Source organism: Macaca thibetana, chromosome 6 (genome assembly GCF_024542745.1).
Source record: "Macaca thibetana thibetana isolate TM-01 chromosome 6, ASM2454274v1, whole genome shotgun sequence".
Classification (NCBI taxonomy): Eukaryota; Metazoa; Chordata; class Mammalia; order Primates; family Cercopithecidae; genus Macaca; species Macaca thibetana.
The window spans coordinates 31,028,878-31,048,545 of NC_065583.1; the positions used below are offsets into that span (position 1 = coordinate 31,028,878).

At 50.6% G+C, this 19,668-nt stretch overlaps 2 protein-coding genes and 1 non-coding gene across 15 annotated transcripts in view; 2 read left to right on the forward strand and 1 right to left on the reverse strand.

The window, feature by feature from the left end:
• Window positions 1-19,668, forward strand: part of RPS14 (ribosomal protein S14) — a 520,685-nt gene that overhangs the window by 421,184 nt on the left and 79,833 nt on the right. The window lies entirely within an intron of this gene.
• The window catches only part of NDST1 (N-deacetylase and N-sulfotransferase 1), a 73,051-nt gene that overhangs the window by 14,417 nt on the left and 38,966 nt on the right, over window positions 1-19,668 (reverse strand). For all 9 annotated transcript variants that reach the window (XM_050793640.1, XM_050793639.1, XM_050793644.1 and 6 more), the window contains 8 exons: window positions 15,262-15,756; window positions 9,908-9,995; window positions 7,921-8,075; window positions 7,055-7,240; window positions 4,556-4,684; window positions 3,630-3,812; window positions 2,225-2,321; window positions 916-1,039 (listed from right to left, as the gene is read on the reverse strand). In XM_050793640.1, the coding sequence (XP_050649597.1) occupies window positions 916-1,039; window positions 2,225-2,321; window positions 3,630-3,812; window positions 4,556-4,684; window positions 7,055-7,240; window positions 7,921-8,075; window positions 9,908-9,995; window positions 15,262-15,756 (1,457 nt within the window). The remainder of the gene's footprint in view (window positions 1-915; window positions 1,040-2,224; window positions 2,322-3,629; window positions 3,813-4,555; window positions 4,685-7,054; window positions 7,241-7,920; window positions 8,076-9,907; window positions 9,996-15,261; window positions 15,757-19,668) is intronic.
• Window positions 200-299, forward strand: LOC126957811 (small nucleolar RNA U13). Its single transcript, XR_007726972.1, has one exon. It is a non-coding gene; the product is annotated as a small nucleolar RNA U13 (small nucleolar RNA).

A 19,668-nucleotide genomic window follows, 5' to 3' on the forward strand; every position in this document is an offset into this window, starting at 1 on the left:
ATGTAGGTGGATGGACAGATGGACAGATGAATAGACACAAAGGCAGACAGACAAAACGATGATACACAGATAAAAAAGAGAAATATGCACAGAAAAATACTAAAAAACAGATAGAAGGCCCATAACATCTCCACCCAGGGAACCCACTGACATAAAAATAATCAATAATGGTAATACATGGACAAGGTTTAAAAAGGCAAACTTTGCAGTCCATGCACGTGATGACTGGGTGTTCACACACGTGTGAGGTGTACCCACCTCGAACCTTGTTATGATGTTGGCACATTACCTGCCTGACATGAAAATTTTTAAAAAAAGAAAAAAAAAGTCAAATAGAGAAAGATGCCAACTGAAAAGGTGGAGAGTAAAACCATCTCTGCTCTGATCCCCACACCCTTAAGAGAACCTCTACTAGGACCCTCTGCTGGGAACCTCTAAAAGGTAACCTCTGCAGGCTCTGGTGGGAAGCGGCAATCTTAATGACTTCCCCAGGTGATACCTGAAGACCAGGGACCTGTCCCTGAAGGGCGCGCAAGAACACCTCTGCTTCACAGTCAGCCACACGCAGTGAGGAGAGCCAGAACATTTGGATTTCAGACCTTAAGACCCTGGGCAAACCCTTCTCCTCCCCAAGACTCAGGATGTTTCTCTGCGAGCAAGGGAGGGGTGGACTTCAACTTCAGCGTATGACTGCAGGCAGTAGAGCAAAGGGGCAAAGGGCCTCCTCATCGAGTGTCCTCTCTATGACAACGCTTTCACACCATGATTCAAGGGTCACCGCACTTTGTCCCTGTTTACAGGAACTACAGCTGTGTGTGAGCAAGCTCCAGCTGCTTCCTGCTGTGGCCATAGCAGACTCCCGGGAGGCCCCAGGATGGCCTTCCCATCCTGCTGTGGACAGAAAGGCCAACTCACCAGTCGATGCCTTTGTGATAGTTGTGGCCGTTAAAAAACTGGATCTCCTCAAAGGTCTCAGAGCTGGGGTAGTTGCTGCTTAGGTCAGGGTGCATGCCCAGGAACAGGTAGAGGGCAGTGGTGCCTGTGGGGAGGGTAGACACCTCAGACCCAGGGCCCAGTCCTCAGCCAAAGATAAGAGTCTGGGTTCTGGGCCTAGCTCCCCATGACCCACTGAGGGATCCTGGGAAGGTCTCTGCCTTTCTCTGGGTCTTAGCTTCTTCATCAGTGCAATGAAGGAATTACTAAATCCAGGGTGGTAAATATATGGCATGCATGTGGACACCGCAACTCCTGTACCTACTGCAGACATCACTAATCTATCGCAGCATTCTTCACTAAACAAGGACTTGGCCTCAGAATCCTCCTCACCACTGCACTCTGGTAGCCATGTTTAACTGACTGCTGTCCCCTCAGCATCCCAGAAGAGCTGGCCCTTTCCAGCTCTGGTCCTCTGTCCTCTGGCACTTGGTAGGAGCTCAGGGAAAAGGGAGTTTGTGACTCTCCAGTTCTGTTAATGTGAAATTCTTAAAGAACTAACAAATCTTGTTTCCATGTCTCCTCTTCCCAATACCCTCTCCTCACTCACGCACCCTGCCCTACCTCCTCCTCCGCAAGTTTGTTCACTTTCTGTGGTATGAATCTATAGTTTACATGCTATAATGAGAGAGCCCAGAAGAGAAGGAAGCTACAGAGTTTGGCGATTAAGAGTATATGTTTCAGGGTCACAGAGACCAGAGTTCAGGACCAGGAATTGCCATTATTACCTAACTGAATGTGTTAAGGGAAGTCACGACTTCTCTGAATCTTGAGTTTCTGTCCATAAAATGGGAGTGCCTATTTGTGCCTTGCAGGGTTGTATGAATGACAAATGCTTAGCCATCATGTCACTGCTTCTCCCTACTGCACCTCTGGCAGACATGGTTAATTGATCACAGTCGTCTTTATACCAGTTTTGCTTGGCACTACTCAAACTTACAGAGCAACTGATCTGGGCTTCTCTGACTAGACTTGGAGACTTCCCAGGATGATGCAGAGAGAGCTCCCTGAGGCTATGGTTCAGGATAAATAGGAGAACTCCAGGCCCCTCCTCCACCTCTTTCCCCTCCATACTGACAGGCAATTTGTGTTCACCCCAACTTCACTCTTACTTCCTGGGAAAGAGGGAGCAAATTATCCGGGAGTGGGGCCAGGGCGAGGCAGTCCTCAGAATTCTGTGGCTGAGACAGCAGGCAGTTGGGGAAGCTGGGTCAAGAGCAGAGAAACCTGCCTGTTTTCTGGGGGCCAATGATGAGGAGCTTTGGGAAGCGGTCACACGTCTTCTCCTTGGACCAGATGTCTTTGTGACGTTTGTCCTCGCAGGGGTCCTAAAACAACAGTGGAAGGGACGTGTGGGGCGCCCCAGAACCCAGTCAGTGGACTCTCACTGCGCATGGATATGTGGCCCTTACAGCCCAACAGGCATAATACCTACATGCTACATGTGTCCTTGTCACATCCCCACTCCCAGACACTGAGCCGCTGACAGGCAGGCTCCACTTCTGGTCAGTTTCACGTCCCCCAAAGAGCCTGGCAAAATGCCCCTTAGCACGTAACAGGAACTCACAAGCACTTGTTGAATTTAACTGGACAAGCTGGGTCTGAACCAGGGGGTCAATAAACGCTTCCTATAAAGTTTAGTAAATCTTTGGTAAGTGTTTAGTAAATATTTTAGGTTTGGGGTATGGAAGTTTCCATTGCAACTACTCGACTCTGCCGTCATAGCATGAAAGCAGCTATAGACAGTACATACAAGAATGAGCGTGGCTGTCTGCCAATAAAACTTTCTTTACAAAAACAGGTCTCAGGCTGGATTTGGCCCATGAGTCATTGTTTGTGGACTCCTGGTCTGAACTATGAGACTGTCACCAATTCCAGCTTCTGCTTCCACTTTTTAACAACCCATAGGAGCAGATTTTACCCAAAACTGGCCCCCAAACCCTCCCTTCAGTCCCTTTTCCCACTCAGAGCCTGCTGGAGTTAGAAGAGATACAAGACATTATCTAAGAGTCTGACCAAGACAGGGCAGTCACTTTCTATACTTTGTCCGCACTGTGTTCACTTGGAGTTGTTTTTTATTTTTGAAACAGGGTGTCACTCTGTTGCCCAGGCTGGAGTGCAGTGGTATGATCACAGCTCACTGCAGCCTCAACCTCTAGGCTCGATTGATCCTCCCACCTCTGCCTCCCGAGTAGCTGGGACTACAGACACGCACCATCATGCCCGGTTAATTTTTGTATTTTTTGTAGAGACACGGTTTCACCATATTGCCCAGGCTGATCTTGAACTCCTGGGTTCAAGCAATCCGCCCACCTTGGCCTCCCAAAGTAATGGGATTACAGGCATGAGCCACTGCGCCCAGCCCACTCGTTTTTTTTTTAACACTGTTTTTTCCAAGGCTATGTATGACTGCATGCATGTAGGTCTGCATGGGGAGGTATGTACATGTATGAACATGCATGTGGGCACAGGAGTGAATGCACTCATACTGGTGAGTAGATGGAGACCTGAGTTTACATTCGAGCGAGAGTGTGAGGGCATGATGGCTGAGCCTTGAGTCCATATCTGGAGTGTATGCCTGTGCGTGGTGGCATTCCATCCCTGCAGCAAGGTGCCCAGGCTGCCCAGCCCCCCACCTGCCACAGTGGGTCCTTCTCCTCAGAGAAGATCTGGAAGTACTTCTGGGCCAACTGCACAGGGGGCAGCGTCTGCAGCCGGAGGTTGGTCCAGGAGTGCAGGAAGCGCACCAGGTGCTTGAAGGTGTACAGGCCCAGGCGGTCATTCCCATAGTTGGACAGGTGCGTCATGAAGATGCTGATCTGCTCCAGGGGAAGGGAGGAGAGAGGCAAGGCCCATCAGTGTCTGAGCCACCCTCACCGCCAACTCTGATCCTTCTGACCCTGCCTCAGCTTGCAAGGCCCCTGATGACCAGCGGAAGTTACGCTGGGGCTATCAACAAACCTGCTGCGAGTATTTAGATGAGGCAACAGACAAACCAGGTCTGACTGACCCCAAATATTACAGTCCTGAAATGGAAAGCAGACCCAAATGTGGGAGCTATTTGGGTTTTGTTTTGTAAATGTTAGGGGTGGGTGCATGGAGGATGAAGAGTACTCAGCCCACAGAGCTGAATAACAACCACCACTTGAAGTTTATTTCATATTATTAAAGTAGAGGTAATTGTTTGCATTTTGCAAATAAGGAAAGCGAGACCTAGAAAACTCAAATGCCATTTACATATGTGTGTGTATCTGTGTATGTGTGTGTGTATGTGTGTATACACACATGAGCAAAGACTGAAAGGGAACATGCATAAAAATGCCAACACTTCCGTATTAAAGTACATGATTAGGAAAGGAAAAAAAAAGCATGCTCGGATACTTTAGCCAAGGTCACACAGCCGAGGCAGGACAGGGCCAGCACTGGTGAGTGGATCTCCCAACTGCCAGGCACTCACTCACGCCTCTCCGCCCTTTCCTGGCTCCAGGAAGACTGCGCCAGCTGCAGGCGGGCTGTGCAGCAGCCCCTTCTCACCAGCAGTCATAGGCTGTGGGGCACTCACAGGATTGAGGAGCACGGTGAGGAAGAGCTCGCCCCCGTTGATGATCTTGTCCAGCTCGCTGGAGCCGCCAGGGTACTCGTTGTAGAAGATGGTGTGTGTGAAGAGGCCACAGGTCTGCCGCGGGAGAACCTGAGGAGGGGGTGGGGGAGAGGAGCTATGGTGCCTTCTGGCATGATGGTGGTGGGAGGACTTTTCCTCAGAAGAAGGCCTAGCTGCTTCTCAGAAAGGCCATCTCCATGTGGCTGCACAGCCCCGACCCTTGGGTGCAGCCTACAGCACAGCGTTCCCCCCGGTGAACTACAGGCCCCTGCCATTTTACAAACTTCACTGCTATTCTCTGCACAAAATGAGCAGACCTCAAAGTAACAGAGTGGGAATGATTCTGGAAACTTGGACTGCTGCAGCCACGGTCCTTGCCTGGCCCTCTCTGAAGCAGCTCTCCCGGACACACTCTGCAAGCCCCCTTGCAATATTAGAACCTCACCTGGTAACACTCGTTGTCACACACTGGGTTAGCCATTTGTCATCTGTCTCCCCTCACGAAACTGTGAGCTCCAAGGGAGCAGGGAATGTGCCTGCCTTGTCACCACCTCATCCCTGAAGTTCAGGGTTGAGGACCTGAAGGAGTGCCTAGAGTTTAGCACAAAGGCCTGGTGCTGAGGTCAGTGGGTGGATGGATGGATGGACTGATGGACAAATGCACAAACCTTGCCTACCCACTGCTGCCCCAGCTCAACTGATGACAACTCATCCTTCTAGCACCTTAGGCTAAAAACCCTGCAGTCATCTTGGAGTCCTCTCTTCCTCCCACACCCTACATCCAACTCATCTAACCACGGGCCTAACTATTCTAAGCCCAGAGTATGGCCAAGTCCCAACACCGGGCCTTGGTTCAAGCTGCTGCCCGCTCTGGTCTGGAAGACCGCAGTGCCTCCTAACTGGTCTCCCTGCTGCCACTTTTGACCCCTACAGTCTCTGCTCCACACAACAGCCAGAATGATAGAAATCCCTTTCAAAGATGAGTCAGATCATGCTCCATTCAAAACCTTCCCACCTCAGCCTAAAAGTCCATGGCCATCCAATGGCTGGCCTTACATAGCCCTATCGATCTGGTCCGTCACCCACCCCTGACCTCATTTACCACCATCCCTCACTCCCCTGCAGTCATCCTGGCCTCCTATTTGGCCCTCAAACACAGTCAGCACAGCCTGCTTCAGGGCCTTTGCACTTGCTGTTCTCTGTCTTGAGTGCTCTTCCTCATGAGGCAGCGTGGCTTATTCCAGGAAGACCCACCTAGCCACCTTATTTAAACCAGCTTCTCCTCTTGCCAGCATTCCTTCCTTCCATTCCCTGCTTAACTCTGTCCGTGGCACTCATCACCATCTGACCACTGTATACTTTACACACGCATGAGCATATGGTCTGTCTCCTGCCACTAGAATGTCAGGTCTACAAGGGCAGGAACTTTCCTCTGTTTTGTGCATTTCTGTGCCCCCAGTGCCAAGGGATAGATGCAAGGCTGGGCACAGTGGCTCACGCCTGTAATTCCCAGAACTTTGGGAGGCCAAGGTGGGTGGATCCCCTGAGGTCAGGAGTTCGAGACCAGCCTGACCAACATGGAGAAACCCTGTCTCAACTAAAAATACAAAATTAGCCAGGCGTGGTGGTGCATGCCTGTCATCCCAGCTACTCGGGAGGCTGAAGCAGGAGAATTGCTTGAACCCAGGAGGAGGAGGTTGTGGTAAGCTGAGATCACACCATTGCACTCCAGCCTGGACAACAAGAGCAAAACTCTGTCTCAAAAAAAAAAAAAAAAGAAAAAGAAAAAAGAAAGAACAAAAAAAAAAGGGATAGATGCATGGTAGAAGCCCCAGGGGGAGGAATTTTTTTTTTTTTTTTTTTAGACAGTCTCACTTTGTCACTTAGGCTGGAGCGCACTGGCACAATCTTGGCTCACTGCAGCCTCGATCTCCCAGGTTCAAGTGATCCTCCTGCCTGAGCCCTGCAAGTAGCTGGGACTACAGGCATGCACCACCACACCTGGCTAATCATCAGGTATTTTTTTTTTTTTAGTATTTTTTTTAGTAGAGATGGGGTTTCACGATGTTGCCCAGGCTGCTGTGAAACTCCTGAGCTCAAGCAATCTGCCTCTTTAGCCTCCCAAAGTGCTAGGATTACAGGTGTGAGCTGCCACGCCCAGTCAAGAAAAAAATTTTTAATCAGCAAAAAGACTGTAACAGAGCCCTGTCCCATGTCCTCATCAGAAACCTCTTTCGAGAATGCTCACTATTGCTTGATCCTCTGTCACAAAAGCTAAGAGCGAGCTCATGAAAGGGGCCCGAGTGGCAGCCCACCTTCCCTGGGACAGAGAGCCTCGGGTGCCAGAGGAGGCAGCAGAAGCTGATCTGCAACCCCTAAGCCAGCAAACCGGAGCCGCGCTTCCCAGGACAGCGTGTGCTCTCCATTCTGCCACCTCCCGGGCTTCAGGGGCCCACTCACCATGATGCCATTGTGGATGAAGCCACGGCGGTAGCGGGCTGGCTTCAGATGGGGGTACTCCTCCGTGCTGGTCACGCGGATGCTCCACACCTGCTTCCAAGCCTCGTACAGCTGCACGTGCACGGGGTACACGCCCGAGTGGTGGGGCGCCACTGCATACCCCATGTCTGTGGGAATGCCATGCTCCTAGGGAGAGGATGACCAGGCCAGGATGAGCATAGGGGTCCTTCCCCTTTGGGCCTTATTCCCCCTTTGTAGAATGGGAGAGAGAAATCAGAGGCTAGGTCAGCAGGGCCGCTGGTCTGAGCCTTCATGGTACAGATGGAGAAGCTGAGGACTGGGAGGGCAAGGAATGTGCCCAGAACCTCAGTGTGGGCAACTGGCAGAGCTGGGATTAGAACCCAGGTCTCCTGACTCTCGGTCCGGTGCACACGCCTCTAGCACAAAGGACTCAAGTACCCTGTAGTAAGGGACAAGGATGAGGGCCTTTCCTGCCTTCTCTTCATTCTACCTAGCACCCAGGGCTCGTTCCCTCCTCATTGAGCACCTCTTCCAGCTTTCCAGAGCCTCCCATTCTAATAAGAGCTTAGGCGCAGGAAACAAATGGCCTGAGTTTAAGTCCCAGCTGGACCTCTTAGTAGCTGATGTGACCTCCCTGAGTCTTGGTTTCTTGTCTGTGAAGGGGTTATTCTCCTGAGGCTTCAAGGAGACAGTGGTTATAAAGGCAGCTCTCCCTGGGCCCTGGCCCAGAGGTGTTAGTAAAAATCCATCACAGCAGACTGCAAAAGCAGCAAGAGGCCAGCAGTCTGGACCTCCAGCCCAACCCTTAACCCACCCCGCTCTGCCCTGTAGGGAATCTTACTCACGACAGCGAACTTCTTGTTCAAGGCCATCTGCTCGGCCAACACGGACTGGTTGTGGAAAAGGTGGGGCTGCATGTGGCTCCACATGTGAGGGAACCACCAGAACTCCTTGACATACGACAGCAGCAGATCATCCCCAGCGTCCTCAGCATCGGTACCTGCAGCAGCACAGGCAGCTCAGCCCCGCCCATTGGGCCATGAGGCCCTCTAACCTGGGCCTGTGCCTGGGGATGGGAGCACATGGCCACAGTCCACTCAGGAGCTGCCTGGAAGAGTTATCTGGGCTACAGCACAGAAGCAGACAGAGCCCCAGCCCAGAGCCCTGAGTTCTAGTCTAAAGTGTGCCCTTGACTCAATGGGGGACCTACGCCAAAACTACCTCCTCTCTAGATCCTTGGGCCCATCTGCACAATTCGGGGTCTGGAGTCAATGATCTCAAGGGTTTCTTCTACCTCTGACATACCTGCTCTGATTCTATTCCAATGATCCAAATCAGGTCACTTGTCTTTTATCTAATGATCTATGGAAGCTCTTTGTATATATCCAGGATGTTTGACCCTCTGTCTCAGATGTATTACTACAACCACCTGTGATATGCTAAGGGTTACGAACATAAAAAACAACCAAGCACAGTGGCTCACACTTGTAACTCCAGCACTTTGGAAGGCCAAGGTGGGAGGATCGTTTGAGCCTAGGAGTTTGAGACCAGCCTAGGCAACATAGTGCAAGGCCCCATCTCTACAAAAATTTTTAAAATATTAGTAGCTAGGCATAGTGGCATGCACCTGTAGTACCATCTACTCAGGAGGCTAAGACAGGAGGACTGCTTGATCCCAGGAGTTCAAGGCCGCAGTGAGCTATGATTGCACCACTGTACTCCTGCCTAGGTGACAGAGGGAGGTCCTGTCTCTAAAAATAAATAATTTCTTTTTTTTTCAGACAGAGTCTTACTCTGTCACCTAGGCAGGAGTACAGTGGTGCGATCATAGCTCAATGCAGCCTTGCATTCCTGGGATCAAGCAATCCTCCTGCTTTAGCCTCCCAAGTAGCTGGTGCTACAGGTGCATGCCACCACGCCTGGCTAATTTTCATATTTTTAGTAGAGATGGGGTTTCGCCATGTTGACCAGGGTAGTCTTGAACTCCTGACCTCAAATAATATGCCCACCTCAGCCTCCCAAAGTGCTGGGATTACAGGCTAAGCCACCACGCCTGGCCAAAAATAAATAAAAAATTTTAAAAAGAATATAAAAAATGCAGACAACCCAGGATCACTCCTATTTGGCTTTGGGGCTATGTTGCATATACCCCTCCATCTGCTGAATTACTGACTAAAATGGTTTTCTTAGAATTCAAGAGAGGCTGTCTCACTGAGGCCTGGGCAGAAGGCAGCTAGGGGAAACGGTCACTGCAGGTGACCAGCTCAGGGGCTGTTCCTTCCTGCCCAGTCCCTGAAGGACAGCAGATGAGGAGAGAACAGTAAGTGAGAGAGCCCCAAAGAGGAAGGAAAGTGTGCACCAAGCAACCTATAGCCCTCACCCTCAACCCTTAGGACTCTAAAATAAATCCAGGACACTGGTCATCTAAGGTGGGTACAATTACAGGGCATCTTCACTTTCTATGCTACATGTTTCTGTAATGTTCTTAAAATTCAACCAGCTTCTTTCATAAGCAGAAATAATACACATAATTTTAAAAGATAGGAGGGAGAGGTAAGAGGGAGAAGATACCCCACCCAGGCCAGCACAGCCCGAAAGGCCAGGGAGGGACAAGCAGCTGCTGTTGCTGCCGCTGCTGTTGTCCCCAGATGGCCTCTGCCTGGGTTGTGACTGCTCTTGTAGGCTGTTGGCTCCAGGGGGGGCAAAGGGGTCACATTTGCCCCTAATGTGGGCCAGTAAGCCCACCTGCTGCCCTCATGGATGGATTCTTTGAGGGTTTGGGTGCTGAGGATACTGGTAGTTGCTAGTGAGGGCAGAGGCAGGCCCACTTACCTGTGTGGAAGAATTTCCCTGAGTAGCCCAGGTTGAAGGTGAAGTTCGGGATGTGTGCGCGTAGTTCGTTCTGTGTGTCAAACAGGGCCTAGGACAGGCAGGGGAGAAAGGAAGAAGTGAGGGAAAGCCAGGACCTCCCTGCTCCTCCCACTGAAGGTAGTGAAAAAATGTGGAAGCCCCTTGTTCAAAAATTATAAAGAATGTCAGGCCGGGCGCGGTGGCTCAAGCCTGTAATCCCAGCACTTTGGGAGGCCGAGACGGGCGGATCACGAGGTCAGGAGATCGAGACCATCCTGGCTAACATGGTGAAACCCCATCTCTACTAAAATATACAAAAAACTAGCCGGGCGCGGTGGCGGGCGCCTGTAGTCCCAGCTACTCGGGAGGCTGAGGCAGGAGAATGGCGGGAACCCGGGAGGCGGAGCTTGCAGTGAGCTGAGATCCGGCCACTGCACTCCAGCCTGGGCGGCAGAGCGAGACTCCGTCTCAAAAAAAAAAAAAAAAAAAAAAAAAAAGAATGTCAAGGACGGCGTGGTGGCTCATGCCTGTAATTCCAGCAGTTTGGGAGGCCAAGGCGGGTGGATCACTTGAGGTCAGGAGTTCAAGACCAGCCTGGCCAACATGGTAAAACCCAGTCTCTACTAGAAATACAAAAATTAGCCGGGCATGGTGGCACGAGCCTGTAATCCCAGCTATTTGGGAAGCTGAGGTAGGAGAATCACTTGAACCCAGGAGGCGGAGGTTGCAGTGAGCCGAGATCACACTACTGCACTCCAGCCTGGGTGACAGAGCGAGATTCCGCCTCAACAAAAAAAAAGAATGTCAAGAAGGCAACAGCAGGCATTAAACCTCGTAATGGGCTCCCTCTGAGCATGGGGCTCTGTGTGGCTGCACAGATCACACATACCCTTGAAGCCAGCCCTACGCTGCCTTCCCCCAGGCCTCTGACAAGGGAAAACCTAGACTCCCACCCAGCTCTGCTATGCGTCCTTGAAAAGGTTTCACACTCCTCTAGGTCTCGGTTTCGTCAAATATGAAACAGGGATGATAATATCTCCCTCATAAGGTTCTTGGAAGAATCAAGTAAGATAACCGCATGTATCCCAGCTATTCGGGAGGCTAAGGTAGGAGGATCGCTTGAGCCCAGGAATTAGAATCCAACATGGGTCCAACTGTAAGACCCTGCTCTAAAAAGATTAAACAATTATAAAAAAGATACTGTACGTAAAACTACCTGACATCTGGTAAGTGACGAAAAATGGTGGCCAATGCTATGTCTGTGGTCACCGCCGCTGTGAGCCTGTATCTTCATCTATCAAATGTGGAGGATTTCTCCTTGCTGATGGAATGCAAGGCTGACATTAAAAGGGCCATGATCTTTCCAAGGATGGGACACTGTGCGCCCAGCAATGCAGTCCTCCCATGCGCCACGTACCGAGTACTTTGCAAGTCAATGAAGGGACACTAACACTTATAAAACAAACATACAGGTGTACTCTGGGGTTAAGACACATGAGCCACAAAGCGGCTCAGAAACCTGTAAGAGCTGCCGGGCGCAGTGGCTCATGCCTGTAATCCCAGCGCTCTGGGAGGCCGAGGCGGGCAGATCACCTGAGGTCAGGAGTTCAAAACCAGCCTGACCAACATGGTGAAACCCCGTCTCTACTAAAAATACAAAATTAGCCAGGCGCAGTGGCAGGCGCCTGTAATCCCAGCTACTCGGGAGGCTGAGGCAGAAGAATTGCTTGAACCCAGGAGGCAGAGTTTGCAGTGAGCGAAGATCGCGCCACTGCACTCCAGCCTGGGCAACAAGAGAGAAATTCCGCCTCAAAAAAAAAAAAAAAGAAAGAAAAGGAAAAGAAAAAAGAAACCTGTAAGAGCCAGCTATCAGAGCACTTTACAAACTAAAAGTCCTGGCCCTCCCCAGGCAATGCAGTCACCACCAGCATCTTGCCAGGGCCGTGCACTGCCTGGTGGACACGCATGCTCCAGCTGTGTGGCCTTAGGCAAGTTACCTCAGCTCCCTGAGCCTCAGTGCCCACCTCTGTAAAATGGGACTCAGAACAATACCCACTTCACAGGGCTGCTATAAGGACCCAACGAAGCAATGCCCAGAAAGGGCTAAGCACAGGGACTCACCAAACCCTGAATAGGCAGCTGCTATTGGTATTATTTAAATTGTGCTATACAAGCTAATGAGGCAACATTCATGTCTCTGAAAGAAGGGCTCTGTTGTAGGCTGTGCTTGGAATTTAAAAAAAAAAAAAAAAAAAACTCTGCCCTTTCTGACTCACAAAAATGTTTAAGGCAAGTAGGATTATGGCTGGAGAAGCACTTTGCAATCTGAACTGAGCTGAGTGCATGAAAGACGGTGCCTCTATTTGTATTTTTGGTTTGTATTCTATTTTTCTATTTCTATTGTTCTATAGAAATGGCTTAGACTGCTATCATTCCTCTCACTTTAAAAATACAAAAAATAGAGCCAGGTGCGATGGCTCATGCTTATAAACCCAGCACTTTGGGAGGCCGAGGTGGGCGCAGCACTTGACTCTGGGAGTTCCAGATCGGCCTGGGCAACATGGCGAAACCTGCCCTCTACAAAAAACTAGCTGGGTATGGTGGCATGTGCCTGTAATCCCAGCTACTCAGGAGGCTGAGGTGGGAGGATTGCTTGTGCTCAGATCGCTCGAGTGAGCTGTGATCCTGACACTGCACTCCAGCCTGGGTGGCAGAGTGAGACTCTATCTCAAAAAAAAAAAAAAAAAAAAAAATTAGAATAGGGAAAATAAATGAGAGAGAGCTATTCAGGGCTTATAGGAAGACAGTGAGCCCAGGAGCCTGATCTCCTCAGGCTCAACCTGACCCTGGACCACAGTCTCTCCAGAACCCACTGGACAGGCAGCAAGAACCCAGGTTCCTGCAGGAGAAAACGAGCTTGGGCCACTGGAAGAACACCTCAAGTAGAACGCAGAGCAATCTACCTTGCCAGAGGCAGGTGGTGGCACTGCATGAAGACTTAGACGGGAAGGCTAAAATGGTCTTTAAACAGGACAGCCTTTAAAAGAATAGAATCTCAGGAGGAAACACAATGCGTAAAAGCAGCCCAAAGCAGCACTGCTGGTGCCACTGAGGCAAAGCCTGGAGGGCTGAACCTGGCACTGAAACATCCCCTTATCCAGGCACCTATGGGAGACCCCTGGGGTACCAGGAAACAGCCTGAAAACCTCCCATCCACCCCATCTCATCATTTTACTGCTGAGGCTCAGGCATGGGAGGGGACCTGCCCAAGTCACCTAGTCCATTAGGGTCAAATTAGGACTCGACTCAAATTAGGTCTTAACTCCCCAGACAGTGCCTGCTCCCGAATGCCATCCATTCTGCTCTTCTCTAGAGGTGTAAGGAGAAGCAGAGTTCACTCCTGACCAAGGCAGGGGGATGAATGTCACCAGGAACTTCCTTCCAGGCCCCAGGGCCAACCCCTACCAGAGATTTTGGAATTACTCAGAAAAGTATTCCTCTTACAAGTCTCTTTTTAAAGCCTCCTGCTAACATCAAAGTCAAGCCTGGGTTTGGTGTTAATAGGTTTCTAACACTTGCTAATCTCCTATAAGAGAGGACAGGCTATCAGCAGACAGCAGAATGTCTCTAGAATTTAATCCCCCTGTTTTGTTTTCACTGGATTTATTGTTATGGTTGCCCTCTATTTATGGCAACTGATCCGGATTTCCTATTTACACTAGGATGCCATCTCCTTTGCAAATAACTTTAAGTAAAATAGTGAGTAGATGAAAACTATATTTTATTTTTTTTTTTTTTTTTTTTTTTTTTTTTTGAGACGGAGTCTCGCTCTGTCGCCCAGGCTAGAGTGCAGTGGCCGGATCTCAGCTCACTGCAAGCTCCGCCTCCCGGGTTTATGCCATTCTCCTGCCTCAGCCTCCCGAGTAGCTGGGACTACAGGCGCCCGCCACCGCGCCCGGCTAGTTTTTTGTATTTTTTTAGTAGAGACGGGGTTTCACCATGTTAGCCAGGATGGTCTCGATCTCCTGACCTCGTGATCCGCCCGTCTCGGCCTCCCAAAGTGCTGGGATTACAGGCTTGAGCCACCGCGCCCGGCCTGAAAACTATATTTTAAAGATTGTTTAATGGTCTTAATTTGTAGGCTCTTTGTCACAATGACTGTTCACATGTGTGTAAAATCTTGTGGTCTGCAAAGTGCTTTTACATAGTTTTGCTTAGTAAACACTTTTTTTTTTTTTTTTTTTTTGAGACAGGGTCTTGCTCTATGACCCAGGCTGGAATGCCACACACAATCATGGTTCACTGCAGCGTCAACCTCCCAAGTACAACCAATCCTCCTGCCTCAGCCTCCCAGATAGCTAGGGCTACAGGACTACTACCACCACACCCAGCTAATGTTTTCTTTTGGTAGAGACAAGGTCTCCCTGTGTTGTTCAAGCTGGTCTCAAACTCCTGGGCTCAAGCAATCCTCCTGCCTGGGCCTCTCAAAGTGCTGGGATTACAAGCACAAGCCACCACACCCGGCCAGCAAACCTTTTTTGAATTAAACACATGCGTTCTACTGTCTACTTACATCTCAGTTAAAATCTGCCTCATGCATGATTCAAGCTCTCATCCTTATTTTAAGAGTTTTGTAGGCGCTCTGACATTAACATAAACATTTTTAAGAGTTAAAAATCATATTTAAATTAAAGGCGGATAAACAGCACTGTATAGCTCCCATCTTTGTCTGGACGTCTTCTTCCATAGATATTATACAAACTTAAACTCCACACTCCAGATGCAAAATTCCTCTATATTCAGTACTCCAATACAATAAAGGTTTATTTTTTTTAATTTTTTTGATACAGTCTCGCTCTGTCACCCAAGCTGGAGTGCAGTGGCACAGTCTCGTCTCACTGCAACCTCCACCTCCCGGGTTCAAGCAATTCTCCTGCCTCAGCCTCCTAAGTAGCCAGGATGATAGGCATACGCCACCACACCTGGCTACTTCTTTTTGTATTTTTAGTAGAGATGGGGTTTCGCCATGTTGGCCAGGCTGGTCTCAAACTCCTGACCTCAAGTGATCCGCCCACCTCAGGCTCCCAAAGTGCTGGGATTACAGGTGTGAGCCACCACGCCTGGCCAATGCTTCAATCAAGTTTTAAATGATACTTGCTTCGAATAAGACAATTGATAAAAACCAACTGGCAGGATAGGAAGCAGGGTGGGACTGTCTTTTAAGTAACTCTCAGCACAGGGGAGATACAGACAGGGCACATCCACCACGGGGCACCTGAAGGCTGAAGCTTGCCAGGCCCTGCCTGCCTTGCCCAGTCTGGCATCCCCGGTCATACCTTCACGTCCTCCACCTTCATGCGTGTGCCCTCTTTGCCCACAAAGATATCATCAATGTCCACCAGGATGTAGCGGTCCAATGGCAGGGAGAGGCGCTTCCCCGTGAGGAAGGCCACGGCATCCACGAAGACAAGCTTGTGCAGCCAGAAGTTCAGGTTGTTGCCAAACAGCACACGCTGGATGCCGTCGTGCAGGCCCAGGTCCTGGACCACAGTGGCGTGCAGTGCGGCGTGCAGGCCGGCGTCCGCGCCCAGGTGTGGAATGGATTCGGATGAGCGCGTCTTGGCCAGCAGCACCGGCTCATAGGTGGAGTGGTTCGACTGGAACACCGTCCAGTCCTCGCCGGGGAGCACACCCTTCTCCACCTCGCTAGGTCGCGTCACGTAGAGCAGCGGGGACTTGGGGTTGATGCTGCAGTCCTTCAGGCCCAGGTTTGAGTGCAGGAACAGGGGGAAGCCCTTGAGCTGCGCGCTCAGCAGGCTGTTCTCATTGGCCTGCAGTCAACGGGGGGCAGGAGGGGGAACAGAACTGTCATATCCAGAACCTAAAGGACACAGACTCTCACATGTGGACCATAACAGTGGTATCAGTATTCACCAACATTCATGGAAGGCTCACCACCCTGGCCCTGCACTCCACCCTGCACAATAATATACTCACAAACACACATGACTCACTTACCAAAGTCAGGCACTCGGTGCTGTGCACTTTGCAGATAGGAATGCTGTTAATCCTCCAATGACCCCATGATAGAGACACTGCTCTCATACCCATTTTACACCCAGGAGATGGGGCCTAGAGAGGCTAAACCACACAGAAGAAAATCTAGCAGTTGAGAACATGAATCCTGCTAGACTGCCTGACTTTGGGCAAGTTATATCACCTCTCTGTGCCTCAGTTTCTGCTGTAAAATGTGGCTAAGAACAGAAAATAACTCCAGGGATGGTAGAGGATGATCAGTATCAATACCAGCAGAGTGCTCAGAATAGGGCCTGTGGCATGATCAGAAACTGCTCATTCAGTCCTCATATCAGCCTGCGTATCCCACTTCACAGGTGTGGAAACCGAGACTTGGAGGGGCACGCTGCCCTCAGTAGCACAGTGGTTGGCAGGAGCTATGAATCACTGCCAAGAGGTGAGCCCTAGCACTCACACACCTAACCACCAGGTGTGGTTGCCTGCGATTTCCAAACCGGCTCTGGCCACGCAACCTTTTCTTCAGGAGACATCTTCACGTGGATGCCAATGCGGACGCTCAAAGAGGAGGCTTCTGCTGGGGGTGCCCCATATGCTCCTAGCACTCCAGAGGCCACTCCCCCACCATGGTGCCTGCCTGGTCATTGCCATCGGTGGTGAAGTCTCTGCCTCCCTTCTCTCAAGGCATGCGGCTGCCCAGCTCCCTGGAAGTCTGAAGTCAGTGTGCCCCAGTCCCATCTTCCCTAGGCTCACAGCCCCTGTTCCTTCCTCACCCTCTCAGCTACCTGCCCCTGAATATGGTACAATTTGTCCTTGTTCCTGTGCCAATTCCATTCTGTCTTCTTGGCCTGACAAACCCTTGCTCATACTTCAAACCCAATGCATATATCCTCTTCTCTGCACTGGCCTCCCTGAGACCATGTTAAAGCCTCAGCTGCAGCATTTCTCACCTCAGCGGCAATATTACATTTTCAGCATTCTATCTCCCACCAGCCTGCAACCCCTTAAGTTCAGGGGCTATGATGTTTCACCTTTGGATCCCTGGTGCCCAGCTTGATACCCAGCAGGAACACACACAATTTAATGCAGAACTGGATTTTTAAAAGGAATAAAAGAGGAACAGCCAGCTCTCCAGTACCTGGCATATGATAGATGCTCAATACAGGTTTCATCTGTTCATTCTACAACCATTCACTGTGTCAGGCACTGTTTTAAGTGCCAGTGATACAGTGAGAAAAACAAAGACTTGGCCCTGCTCTCATGAACCTTAAAATCAAGGAGGGAAGAGAGACATTCACCAAAATCACAGGAATAAATATAAAACTTCAGTGTGGCACATGCTACACAGAGGAGGTTCATATTTGTGGAACAGTAGACCACTGGGCACAGTTAGTGGGCTCAGGAGGTCTCCTGAAGAAAGGGACTTTTGAGCTAACATTTAAAGAACAAATGAGCACAAACAAAGGGAAAGGTAGAGGCCAAGAATAGCAAGTGCAAAGGCCCTGAGGTAGGACAGGACTTAACGTGGCCAAGGAATAGCAAGAAGGCAGCAGAGTGAACAAGAGGGAACGGAGGAGCTGAGGCAGTTAGGTCAGCTGGAGCCAGACCTGCAGGGTGCTGGAGGCTTGAAGCAGCAGCAGGAAGCCCTCAAAGACTCCATCAAAGGATGATAGGTTTCAATTTGCATTTTAAAAAGATCCATGTGGTTGCTGCGTGGAGAGTGAGTGGCGCAGGGCAAAGCAAAATGACTTTGGAGGGGGAGATGGGGTCACGTGTGGGCCCCCGAGGAGAGCTGCTCAGGGGGCACTCACAGGGGCGTGCAGGTCAGTGGTGGGCATGGGGTAAAGTCTCGGCTGAGCCTGTGCCCGTTGCAGAGCTGCACTTGTCCAGAAGAGTGCCTTTCACTCATCTCCTCTAATTCCCAAAAAGGCTCTGCAGGGCCCTGGCCTCATAAACCACATTAAGAAGCCTGCATGTGATTCTCCAAACATCAAGAGTACCTCCCCACCCTGTCTTGAGCCAGCCTCAGGTGCTGAGGCCCAGCACACAGCCCAATCCTCAGCTACCTCCCCAGCTCCAGGCTGCTCACGACTCCTAAGACAGCCCCGACCAAGGATGGGAACTACTTGGGCTGCGTGGGGACAAAAGCGGTAGGGCCCTGAGACATTTCAGGCCTTGTCCGTTGCCTGCTGAGGCCTGGGATGCCACACAGGACCGCGGGTACTGAGGGATCCCATTTCAAAGTCCCGACCCTGAGCTGACTGCCAGGTGCTGGCGGCTCAGTCAGCTGCCCAGCCATCCGGGAAGGCAGAAAGCCAAGTCACTGATGGCCTATCCGCTGGCAATGAAACGAACCAGCCAAGAAGGGAATGGAGGGCCTCAGCACCGAGAGGCTGGCCTCACTGCAGGCCTCACCCCACAGCACTGGAAATCCCTCTTGCTCCTCACCACTGAGGACCCACTCCGGAGACACCAAATCTTCCAATGGGGTCCGCCAGGCAGAGGGAGGAGGAGCCCTGATTCGGGAATGCCGAGGTGGAGGCCAAGCACAGACCTCACCATTACCTGGGGGACCTTGGGAATCCCACATCTCCTCTCTGAGCCTCAGGCTCCCTGTCAGTCCACTTGCTCTTATATTATCTCCTGTGGCTGGGTTAGAAACAACAAGCTTGACTATCAGATCTTGGTTCTATGACTTACCACAGGTTGAGCATCCCTAATCTGAAAATCCAAAATGCTCCAAAATCCAAAACTTTTTGAGCACCAGTGTGACCCCCAAATGTCATGCTCAAAGGAAATGCTTATTGCAGCATTCTGGATTTCAGATTGTCAGATTAGGGACGCTCAACTGGTAAGTAGAATGCAAGCATTCCAAAATCTGAGACCCTTCTGGTCTCCAGTATTTCAGACAAGAGACACTCAACCTGTAGCTATGTCATTCTGCACAAACCATTTAACTTTTTGAACCTCAGGTCCTTATCTGAAAATAAAATGCCTACTTCACAGAATAGCTATGAGAATTAGCCATGAAATGCCTGCAAAGCACTGAGCTCAGTGACTGGGACACAACAGTGAAAAGGTGAGGTAGTCCTTGCCAGACCCCTGCCAGGGTGTGTTTAGCTCCAGGTCACCTGGAATTTCAAGGATGAGGCATGACAGTGCCAGGAAGTAGGGATCCAGATGAGGGTGACCCTATTCCCACCCTCCAAGATCTCACAGGGGCACACATTGGTCAGGACCACAAGACAGACACAGCGCTACCACCGCTGTATGCGGAACCTGGAGATGACAAAGCATGAGAGCTGCCATCTATTGAGTGGCTCCGGTACCAGACAATGGGCTCAGTGCTCCCCACCCACCATCTTGTTTTCAACACAGACCAGTGAGGCAGGAGCTGTAATTGGCCCCGCTTTGCAGATGAGTTGAGCATTTTTACCCAAAGTCACTCTGTTTCTAAGTGACAGAGAGATCTGAACCTGTCTGGACTTTTAAGTCCCTGCTCTCACACTGCCCTGGGAATCCAGCATCAGTGGGAACTGGAAAATGAGTCTCCAGATCCCTGGAGCCCACAAACACTCCCCACTTGGCAAGTTCAGCACACAGCGGGGAAGCTGGTCTTGAGGAAAGAGTGGAGAGATGTACCTTGACCACCAGGGGGCATGCATTTGAGCAGAAAATCACAGGCCTCTGCTCAAAACCAAGGATAGTCT